Here is a 12,261-nt window from a genome sequence, read left to right as displayed (position 1 = left end):
TTTCTCAAAAAAGAAGTACTTGCACAGTTCATCGGTCTTCTGCATGGATAAGTGAGCACAGTCACATGTGATTCAGATGCCCTGCTGTGATTTAGCTTCCCGGATGCCAATATCATGGCCATCTGAAGATAAGTCTGCCCAGCGGTGCAGACGAATGACCTGTGTTCATCTGTATTTGACCAGTCAATACGCAACCTAGACAAAAAAGTATGTGGAGGCGTGTTACATAATGATTTCCCCTGTGATGTATACCTCTATTTTTGTATTTAGTTTTTAAACTGCTGCAGGCTTGAGATTAGACGTTAAACCTTGTGAGATAATCGCCGTTTATGTTCCGTATACACTACACAAGATATTCCAAAAACGTTATGCAAAATAGCACAAGGTGAATGCAGCAGAATACAGTACCTTAAATCCAAAAAACAATGCACTGCACAATACCTCAGAGGGATCAATATTGAACACTTCATCCACTGCTCTAATTAAATCTGCAAGGTAAATCTGAAAACACATGGCAAAGTCAAATCAAAAGTCCTGCAGAGTCATGATTGTGTGGTCACTGTCAGTACATCAATTATTTTCTGCTCATGTGAAAACTGTATGACTCATCACGTTTGTTCTGTGTGATTTTTCTTTCATCGCACATCAAAATGACAGCAGATGGAGCGTGTTGGTGCAAAGAGCTGACCGATCAAGGGGTTTCCTTTATGAGTAAACTAAATACATTGAAACAGCCCAAATCCAAGACTCACCATGTGCAAAAAGAAAAAAAAGTTACCTAGCTGAGTGCACACACAGACTGCACCAGCAAACCTCTTGCAAAGTGACTCCGTCTACATGATTAGCAACACCAGCAGCATGAAGCTAATCTCTAACTGCAGGAAAGCCCACCGGGTAAGGAGGTGTGAGGAATCTGTGAGTGAGCTGGAACCATAACACAAGTGGAAGAAGGAGAGGAATTAATCACTTCAAAGAAGACCAAAATATGTTCTGCACCTGCAGTGGTCATGTATTAAAATTTCAAATCACGTCCACCTCTCCTGAGCGGGGATTTACCAACGGTTTATTGAGGTATTAGGAAGATATTCAAGGGTAAAGTGACAGGCAAGAAAGGAAACAGTGCTTCCAACTTTGCCAAAAAACTGAAAACATACTCTGCGCCAATGTTTAAGTTGGGAAAGTCTTCCATGTCACTTTTAATGGAGATAAATGTTTCAACAACAAAAAACAAAATCTACGACTGCGTGAAATAGTTCAGCAGTTTAGGAATAATGTTTCTATAATATCATTGACAGATTTAGAAAATCAGGAGAATAGCCTCCGTACAAGGCCGAGGCTAAAAACTACCAGTGAATGGCCCTCAGGCAGCACTGCATGGCCTCAGAGACAATTCTGGAAACACTTTTACACATTTGCCAAGTGAAAACTCTAACATGGAAATTAAAAACAAAAGCACATTGACTGGGTTGAGTGGGCTGAGGTGACTTGGAAAACTCATGTGGTCCAAAAAGCTGAAAGTCTTTTTGGTACTCATGAACAACCGAGAGCCCGAGTTATCGATGAATAGCTCAAAAACTGTGATGGGAAGGAGGGTAACTCCTACGGCCTTGAAGGCACCATTTAGCCCAAACAATAAGGGAATGCATGTTTTTTTAGCCACGTGATGTCATGCAGCACAACAACCACAGTTACCTCAGTTTCCTGCAGTCGTGACCTGTCACCCAGTGAAAACACTTGGCACATTATGAAACAAAAAGTTAAAACTGCTGAGCAGCTGAAATCCAATATCAAGCAAGAATAGGAAAACATTTCACTTTTAAAACTTCACCAATTGCTCCCCTGAGTTCCCTAAAGCTAAAAGATAATACTGTTAAAAGAAGACGTGGCGCAGCAGAGTTTCTAAAAACACCTCAGTCGCAACATTTTGTTGGGTTTTTTTTCCCAAATGAAGAAGAGATTTTTCCATCAACGATAATATTTTTCAACTTTCCATTTCTACCCTTTTCAATATGAGGGTTTATATGATTTGCAAATGACTGTGTTCCATTTTTATTTTCATTTTCACAGAGCCTCAGCTCGAAATGGTCTCAGAGAAGGCAATTTACTTACGGTATTATTCCAGCTTCAAACACGACAAAGCCCGAATCAACAAATAAAGAAATGCTCAGCAGGGGGAAGCCAGTGTAGTCAAATTTAGTGTTGGACATTAATCGTTTTACACGGCGATTTACTTCCGACCTGACAGGGGTTAGAAAGGAATTGGGGCTGAGAAACAATGTGGGACATGAAAAAAACAACATGAATGTTGGTTCCTACGCAGCAACAGCCGGGAGGATTCAAATCATTTTTGAGCTTCTGTAGGGTCTTATTGGTGTCTAAAACAGGTCAGAATTGTCTTTTTTCTTTGTTTTCCTCAAGGGAAACAAGTCTACCCATTAAATTAGGTGTGTGTGCTGTCAGATGCATTCTTTGCTTTTTGTTACTTTAATTGAAGTTAAATTCAATTAAAGTAACAAAAAGCAAAGAATGCATCTGACAGCACACACACCTAATTTAATGGGTAGCGGTGCTCTACCTTGACTGGTTTAACCTTGGAAAGTCACTGACGTAAGAAATAAACTTTCCCAGAGTAATTCAACTATTCAAAAGCCAAAAATCTGTTGTCACGCTCCCCGAACAAATGGGAGCATCGGCTGCTGAAGGATTTTATTTATTTAATTTCATTTTTTTTGACAACACGTCACAAAACTGAACACAACCCAAATCACACCACCAGTGGGGAATAAGAGAATTTATTGCAGGATTACGCACCTGGCAGTGCCACGTGAATATGATTCATGAGATAACTGTTTATTCTGCTCTGGTACCACCAGAAGGTTGTTAATATTCAAGTCTTTGGGCATGTGCAACACTCATGGAATGGATTTTCTCTCTGCAATTCAAACAGGCCTTTACATATAGCTGAGGGACTCCTGATCCAATGATGGGTGACAGCCAAAGATAACAAAATAAAATAAAATCCCCCTATAATTACTGTTCCGATATTGCAAGCCAGCGCCACTGTGGATTAGCCTTCCAACAGCTGTGCAACAGTATGTAAGGTTGTTGCTAAAAATAGATTAAAACAGCCATCTCTTATTCACACAATTTGCAGCCTGCTCACTTTCTTGCCCCTCTCCCCGCCCGTCCCCTCCTCCTCCTCCTTCCACCTCCCCCTTCCCTTCCCTTCCCTCTCTCACATCCGAAATCGCAGACATGCAGCACGAGCTTCAAAGAGCATAGATAACTTGGGGTAGCGCAAGACAGGCTGTAATTCATCACAACACATGCAATGATAATGTCATCTTCACAACCAGAGAGTGGCATTTAGGTTTAATGCACCCGGCGCGCTCACCTATCCTGTGACTGATAAGTAGGCACTGGGGGAAAGCGTCACAGTTTGACTTGAAGTTATTATTCGGCCGGGCTTATGTATAATAAATATACAACATAGGCTGAATAACAAATGTGGATATGTTTCAGTAAGTAATAGAACGGAAACAAATTGCACAAAGAAACCCTGAAATGCCTCTAAACGTTTAACCAGTCATGTCTTTTTCCCTTGATTTTCCACTGCGTTAACACTGCCTGCTGTGTTATTCACAATGCCTGGATGAGCACCTAAGTGAGTAATCATTTCAGTCTTTCAAATCAGAAAAACCTATCCAATCCTCCTAATTACCACTTAGGACTCCAAGAAGCAGCTATTATAAAATACAAGGAGTAGTTCTATTAAAAAAAGTTTACATTGTACAGTGTGCCATCACAGAACATTTCCAATGATGGGAAAGACGACTTTTGTTCCTACTGCTAAACAGCATCTTAAAAACAAGACACGATTTCCTGATGAAGGAGAAGACAAAACCCGAAAGGGTACAGCTCAACTAAACACACACACGCAAAAAGAAAAAGCCAGCGCTCCTGTTTTAAAATAATATTTCTGCACCACAGAGGATGTATATGCGCCCAGTTCAATCTGCAGCAAACCTGTGAGAACTCAAAACTCTCTGCTCAGGTCTCTTAAGGCCAAAGGCTTCCATTTTCTGTTCTGGGGATTACGTGACACTTTGCAACAGTTCAACCGAGGCAGGTTTTGTCACGCTGTGAGGTTTGATCGCAAAACCCAAATGTATGTATGGAGGCAGAAAAATATCAACTGAATATAGGAATAATTGTTTAAACAACTACAATCTGGACTCATTTACTCAGAAACCTCATATTGTAAATGCATTTTGTCAATAAGGTAAAATGTCCTAAAGGTTTACAGTGACGCTACTCTGGCTGGATAAAAAAAAATAAGGAGTTATTGCTCAGTTATTCCATTTGCTACTATTTTACAGCTGCTCGTGCTGTTGTGTTCAATTAATGAGCTGAATTTTCTGCGGCTGATCTCGTTCTTTTTTCTTTTTAGACCTGTGGCATGTTCAACCAGACGGAGATCAAAGGATTGCACCCATGAAAAAGTGAGCTTCAATCCCACATACCCACCTCTCACACGCACAAGTCGGAGCACACGCATCTTCACACATGACATTGCTCATGTGTGTGTGTGTGTGAAAGGAGCATCACAGTCTATCAACAGTAACACACTCTGGCCAACTGCTTTACACTCCAAAGGACTCCATATACTTTATAATATATATATTAAGAAAATATATATATATATATGTATATATATAATTACAAAACTGTGTGGAGGCAAAAATATTAATACCCTCGATAACATGATTAAATATGTTGAAGGAACTGAAGGATTAATTGCACTCGAAGCGTCGAAACAAAGTTACATTAAAAAACGATTTCCTAATTGCAAAAGTAGGACGCACATTTTGAAATGTTGCCTCCCTAAACACCTTAATTTTGCATAACCGCGTTGCTGTATTTTTATTTATTAATTTTTCAGAATAGGCTACTTTCAAAAAGCTTACCGAATATAAATGAACAGTGCGTCCATGCATTATTTAAACACTGCAACAGTCAATCAGAATCAAACAGGATGCACAAGATAATTTAGTGTTGATGTTTGCACTCACTGGCTTGCATGAGCTGACCCTGACGCCCAAACACCTGGGAGAAAGGGCTTCGGCTGCAGGTGAGCATCTCCTCCATGGCTGGGCTCCTCCGGTGAAGTGGCGAGGTCCTTCGGCTCAAGAAGAGAAAAGTGGAGTGAGAGTCTGCCTCGGAGTGTGGAAGGTTAGCGATCACACTGGACCAATCCTCTCCTCTCCTGTCTCTCAATTGACTGCTAATTTGCCTTTGAAGACACTTCACAACCTCTCCCACGCCTTTTCCTGGGATGTCATTTGCTTTCTACAGCTGCCTCCCTGCTGACTGCAGATCAGTTCCGCGTCTTGTTGCCTCAGATGCCGTCAGAGTTGCTGCTGCTCTTCGGCTGATAGGAGATCTGCGTTGGGTTGCTCTCAGCCTGCTCATTAGGGCTCTAGTGTGGCGCTGCTTCAGACAGAGAGCATAGCAAACACAGCATGAACAAAGCAAGAGAGAGAGAGAGTCAGAGAGAGCAATGAGAAGGAGAACCCTGCTGCAGAGAGAAGGCAGACTCTCTCCCCTGACGAAAGCAAGAACAGAGATGACTATGTGTGCATGTGTGTGCATGTGTGTGTAACTGGTTTTTACATTATTCTGTAGCTGCTGCTACTTGAGACTTTCCATGGCTTTGATTCCCTCTGTCTACATAACTGGTTCAAGGTTCAAGGTTCTTTATTTGTCACATGCATAGTTATACAAGTATAACACACAGTGAAATGTAGCCTTTTTTTTTTTTTCAACTGCTTCTCTTTAATCTAACTGTTGAGAAGTGTTAAGTTGAGATGCACTGAATGTAAAATACATAAAAATGATGAAGAATGATATGGCACATGTTCATAATCTGCACTTATAGATGCACTATAAAGCAACGGCAGCATACCCAGTGTTTTGATTTCGTGCGCACCTCCCCACACTCTTCTCATATATTTGACTCCAAACTGAATTTGGTTCAGCTACCATTCTTTCTTCCCTCCCTTTCTCCCCCCTTACATTCATACTTGAGGATTATCTTCCAAATATAGACAGAGAAGACTGCATCTCTCTCTGTGTCTCACTCACACACAAACAGTCAGGTGTATGCAGGTTTTATGCAGCACTTTGCTTGTGCAAGCAAAACGGCTTTCACGAGTCCCTCGCAAGGCAAAAAACAGGGATCCTGAAGATAAAGCTCGACCGCGAGCACAAAATAAAATCGGTTTCAAACTAAAGGGGCCAGTGGATCATTAAAAATGGATCCGCATCCTTTATTAATGTCCTCGTTACTGTGCCTGTTCTGCTCCCGCATTAAGAGCACGCAGAGAGAGGAAAGAAGTGACTTTTACAGTAGTACTTTATCCTTGTATCCTGTTGGTCTTTATTACACCCACAAAGTGCTGCTTGCTTGGAGGGACTTAGCTTCAACTCGTAAAGCCAGTGTCACATCCCTCTTAGCTTTGAACTAACAGTTGCGAGAGGCGGCAAATGAGCGGCATTAGGATCTGCAGGGCTACATGAATTTTACTTCCCGAGATCAAGATTCCAGCCAAGGACAAGTTCGACATAAGTGACTCTGGCTGCACCAAAGAAGACGTTGAATTTGACTCAAATAAACATCACAATAGCCAGAACAAGCATGGCCGGAGGTACTGTGATGTATTTTTTTCCTCTCATCTCTCTTCACAAAACCGCTGTGATCCTGACGGGTCCTGTCAGCATTTCATGTTTGTGCACATCCAAACCTAATCCGTACTTCCAGATGACACACTGCATCATTCAAAGTCTACCAAGTCATTTAGGTTTTTGACAAATAAGACGCAGGTCAGGTCTCCGACCCACCCAGAAGTAGGGGGAAAAAATTGCAATCCATCTCTCAGTTGTTGGAATTTAATATTGTGCATCACACCGAGAATAAGTGATGAAATTAACAAGAAGAAGATCAAAAGTTTCTCCTTCTTAGACTTCTGCGTGGCTGTTTTTGTTTTCAATCATCTCTGATCATGTTTCCTCACTTCTCACCAGAGCTTCCTGTGAGAATTCGACATTGCCCTGGGCTAAGATCTTCAGCTGTGTTGAGCATACAAATGCAGCATCACAGTTTGAAGTTACTGCTGAGCTTGTGAGCACTGGGAGTTCTCGCACCTCAGGGCTATGGTTTGTCACTATACGTATACTGGCATGGCTCCAGGCTAAAAAAAATCACCTGCCAGGCACTGCTACTTAAGGCACCTGAAACCTAATCCCTTATTCCCAAAGAGTGTAATTGGACTTGTTTGAATTCTTAATTACTTAAAGAACATCAAGTGAGCTAAATTCCTTTACACATGTGCTATAAATCCTAAGAACTACAGTATCTGACAGCTCATGGATTTCCTCAGTGCAATTACAAAGCAGCACTCTCACCCATATGTGTTCAATTTGAGTAAAATCCATTTCCTGGAGCTTTTGAATGTGTCAGAGAAAAAAAAAACCTCCAGTAAAAACCCCAAACCATTTGTGTTCATTTGACTCAGAACCGCTAAAAGCTTCTAAAGAGTGAAAATGTGAGGTTCACCAGGTGGAGAACAAAGCAGCTTTAGAAAAAACACACACAGTTTACTGCACCTATTGCTGCTTAATCGTGTGCATCTGCATTACACTGCTGGCTACAGCCATGACACAAGGGGCTGCGGAAATTACAGCGATATGTCAGCGTCACAGACTGATGTAAGCCACTGCTACTGTTTCCTCATAATACCAAAGAGTCATGAAATAAAAAATCTTTCCGCTCTCTTCATATATTATTTGCCCCTGGGCTTATCATTTGCCCACAGCAAATAAAAGATTCAGCCTAACTGCCAATTTCAAATTAAACTCACGCCCACTGCACTGCATGTTAATGAACAATTACATTTAGGCAGAGATTACTTTTCGTCCGTAAATGACTGATGGTCAGAAACTTGGACCTTGTCTCTACAGACAGGAGAGAGCTGCTGCCTTTCTGTGGGTAGGATTTCATTTTTAGCCAGCACCCCTGTTAAATTTGACTGGGGCCTGTCTCATTTATATTCAAGAACCAACACTTTGAAGCACTCAGATGATGTTTTCTTTGATCACTTGTAACTCAATGGAGAAACACATTTATGATCAGGTCCTCCAGTTTGAGACACACATGCACAAGCACACAGATGACCAATACCTCACAATATCACACAAATCTGTCTGGGTTAAAGTACAGACATCGAACACTATGAAAGACCGAGGCAACTATGTAGGCTTTTATCATAATATAGATAACAACCTCTTTAACTTACCCTAAAATCTGAGTTGACTAACTCCAAGAAAGGAAACCCTGCTTTTACCGTCCAGGAAATGGAGATCAGTCACCCAGTGCCTGTGCAACTGTGATTTTAACTCAGTCTACAGTCAGACCAAAAGCCACCTTGCCAAATTTATTTACACAGCTGTGTGGCCAAAGGCAGGGGGGCCAGCTTGGGTATGGTTGTAAACATTAACCTCTAACTGCAGCTCAATTGCATCCCTTATTATCTGCTACTTATAATGCAGTTACAAAATAATAACTCCGGGTTTTCCTAATATCATTCACCACTGAAAAATATTTTGGTCTGTTAGATATTTCAACAGCATAGGCAATTTGACAAAAGCAATTGCTTGTGCTTACCAATGACTGTAGAAAACATGGACGACGCGAAGAGCTTCCCAAAAATTAAGACAAAACGTCTCTATCGCCCCCTGGTGTCTGGCTGCAGTATAGGTCAGAAACCCCGCCTGATCCATGTTAGCGGATGGGGACTGGGGTCAGACTAAAATAAAAATAAAAAATATTCTCCGATAAATTCCCAGATAATTTTTTCCAAAGATTCTTTCTTTCATTATCAAGTGTTCTCATCACCCTGATTTATGTTCAAGGGGTCTCCTTTCCCATAAGTTTGATTCTAATTACTACCATAATGCTTTTATAATGGGGTGCAACGTCATCATAACAGCTTTGACTGGCAGCTGCAGTCACAGATAAACTTGCGCATCTCTGTTCGGGAAAGGCAGATAGAGCAGGGACGCCGAGAGGAGCTCCAGCGTTTACGTTACAAAACCACAACCGACTGTTTTAACCTGACGGCCTGAGGTGGTCTTCAGTCTGAACTACCGGATAGACAGATCCGAGGCCCCACCGCACTTTTAAGTTAAATGTGTTTGTAAGCTAATCCGTAACTACCGTCCTTAGCTAGGTCCTGAGACCTGTGCAGAGATGATTATTAAATACGTGCAAACAACAGCATGTTTTCAGTCTCTTACCACATCTGTACAGTAACACCATTTTTTTTTTAAATCTTGCACTTATATATATATATATGTATATGTATATGTGTGTGTGTGTGTGTGTGTGTGTGTGTGTATGTATATGTATATATGTATTTGCATATATATATATATATACATATATATACAGCTTACATCCTTCAAGAGAAATATTTTTTCAGTACTCAGGCAGCAGCTTAAACACTGCGGATAATACCTCTGTATGTTGGTGACCACGATGCAGGAGCAGACATCTTCTCATCTCTGGAGATTTCCATTTACAAAGCACCAACAACTCGAAGGTAAACATTATATTGGAAAATCTGTTTATATAGTATTTATAGTATATAAGGCTTTGTCCTTTTTAAAATAAACAGCTCAAACATCAGCTGTCAGCAGAACTGTAGAACTGAACAAAATGTAAGAGTAGAACTTCAGATGCCAAGTGTGTGAGGACAGGGAAGGATCAGCTTTATTTCACAGATTAACTTTAGATTTCAGTTTGTGATGATTCTGTTCTCTTTGTGATTACAGGAACTGTCCTCAGATTCAGACCTCAGCACCATCCAGTGACAGCAGACAGATCATCCAACATGTTCACATGTTAACTGATGAACAGTAATAATAATAATGGATTGGATTTATATAGTGCTTTTCAAGGCACCCAAAGCGCTTTACAATACCACTATTCATTCACTCTCACATTCATACACTGGTGGAGGCAGCTACAGTTGTAGCCACAGCTGCCCTGGGGCAGACTGACAGAAGCGAGGCTGCCATATCGCGCCATCGGCCCCTCTGGCCAACACCAGTAGGCAAGTAGGGTAAAGTGTCTTGCCCAGGGACACAACAACCTGGACAGAGAGCCCAGGGATCGAACCGGCGACCTTCCAGTTACAGATGCAATTCCCAACCCCCTGAGCCACGGTCGCCCCAGTATAAAGGTTAAAGTACCACATGTGCTGTCAGTGAAAGCTGCAGCTGTTTTATTGGTAAAGTTAAAGACGAAAAGTCAAAGGGATGAATCCCCCATGTAACTGTGTCACTGTATATCAGCATTAGCACTACCTCATTTTGGTGTTTCAGACAGCTGCTGATCTCAGACCTGCAGAGCTTCTGTTTTACACACTGAATGTAATCAGCTGCATGAAGAGCACATGTTTTCTCTGACAATTAAATAAAACCTGATGAAGGTCAAAGGTCGTCATTTGTATGTTAAACTAAAAACCGTTGATCTGGAATTCTTACACCGTTTTTTGTCAATAGTGTGTTATTTACCATAAAGTAATTCAGAGTCAATCATACCAAAGTAACCAGAGAGGACAATATATTTTTAAATGTTTAATGTTTAGTATCTTTTAAAGTGCTAAGCAGCCATTTATTTGCTTCAGCAGTGAGCAATGCCAAAAATAACAAACAAAACTCCTTAATGGTCCCTATGCTTTCCTACACAAATAAAAACCAACCAAAAGACAATTGACTTACCTAACTTTCTAACAAAAAACAGGAGAAAACTTGATCAACAAAAATGGCTTCTCACGCCTACTAGGCTGCTGCAGTGAACAATGTATACAAGGTGAAACAAAATACACAATTGCTACTTTACAAATCTATTTACAGCTATTTACAAGACTTAGGTTCTATTGCCAGACACACACACACAAAAAGGTTGTACTTGGTTATACTTGCAAATCAATGGGCAAAGACACTCTACAAAATAACGACTCAAAAACACATGTGCTTTGTTGGATGGAGGAGGCTAGGAGAGGCCAAGTGGCTGTCATCTGGTGGTTAAATACTGGAGGTGATCAACCAGTTATCCAATCCGAGAACAGGAAGAGACTCCACCCAACTACTCAGCAGGCACGCCCAGGTGTCCACCCCCTAAGAAAGAAAAGGGGAAAAAACCCACAGCCATCCTCTGGTGGGAGGAATCACACATAAAACAAACACTGACAACATTGGATCATAACAAGTGATTTTAGGTATTTCAGAAATATAAGATGATAAGCTGTGTGTCTTTTTCATAATAATGACATGGTTATATTTACCTTGACCGAGTCAGTCGCCATCAGCAGATAAACTGTATCAGTCGGGCTATGTAAAAAGTGTGAGGAGCATGACCCAGTCGGCTTTGTGGTACCTTGAATGCCTTTCCACCCAAAAGTTAACAAGGGATTTGAAGAAAACGTAAAAGGCAGAGTGAGTCTGGAGCTCTACAGACTCAGCTGGCTGAAGTGTACTGAGGGCAGTACAGAGCGGATGCAGATGGGACGCATGGGATTCGAACCATCGCCGCTCTAGTTCAAACTCTGCTTATAGGCCTTGTCGCTTCCCATGAGCCACTTGGCCGGCCGATGAAACAGAGGCAATATTGCTATATTTAAACTACACGCACAGTTGCGCACCCATGTCTGCTTTTCTTATTAGCTGGGCACGAGGTAGTGGTGTGCAATACTGCATATTTTGGTATCGATCCGATACCAAGTAAATACGGGCTAGTATCGCTGATACCAATACCGATACTGATTAAATAGTTAAAACCCAGGACATAATTAGGACAAAGTTTATAATTAAACTAAAAAATACTTTATTATTGTGGCGGGGTGTGGTCTGCAATGGCGCTGCAGGTGAGATGGACTCACCGGCATCTAAAATCATGCCTCGCTGGCTTAAAACCTGTGCTCTGCTTTTACTGTTGTTGTTTGGTGGTGATGTGTACAGCTGGCAGTGGGAGAGCTGCAGCTGTTGAATATACTGTTACAGCAACAGTGTGATTATTGTAAGGGTGGACAGCGCGTGGCTCGAGGTGAGCCGGAGGACGGCGCGCCAGCGGGACCTGCCAAGGTAACAGGTAACAAGCCTTCTTTATAAACAGATAGTTTGATCATAGTGATGTGTGAG

The 12,261-nt window shown here is 41.5% G+C and overlaps 1 protein-coding gene across 5 annotated transcripts in view; it reads right to left on the bottom strand.

Annotated features, from left to right (window-relative positions):
* Positions 1-8,792, bottom strand: part of LOC309697778 (kazrin-like) — a 196,998-nt gene extending 188,206 nt beyond the window's left edge. For all 5 annotated transcript variants that reach the window (XR_014273909.1, XR_014273910.1, XM_082519901.1 and 2 more), the window contains exons 1-2: positions 8,723-8,792; positions 5,073-5,493 (exon numbers count right to left, since the gene is read on the bottom strand). Coding sequence is in view for 3 of the 5 variants with exons in the window: in XM_082519901.1 (XP_082376027.1) it covers positions 5,073-5,148 (76 nt within the window). In the remaining 2 variants the exon portion in view is untranslated. The remainder of the gene's footprint in view (positions 1-5,072; positions 5,494-8,722) is intronic.
* Between the last annotated feature and the right edge of the window lie 3,469 nt (positions 8,793-12,261).

The sequence above is a fragment of the Aulonocara stuartgranti genome (assembly GCF_965226115.1).
Source record: "Aulonocara stuartgranti genome assembly, chromosome: 20".
Taxonomy (NCBI): domain Eukaryota; kingdom Metazoa; phylum Chordata; class Actinopteri; order Cichliformes; family Cichlidae; genus Aulonocara; species Aulonocara stuartgranti.
Note: the sequence above shows the minus strand (reverse complement) of the source record. Positions and strands in the feature narration are given on the sequence as shown.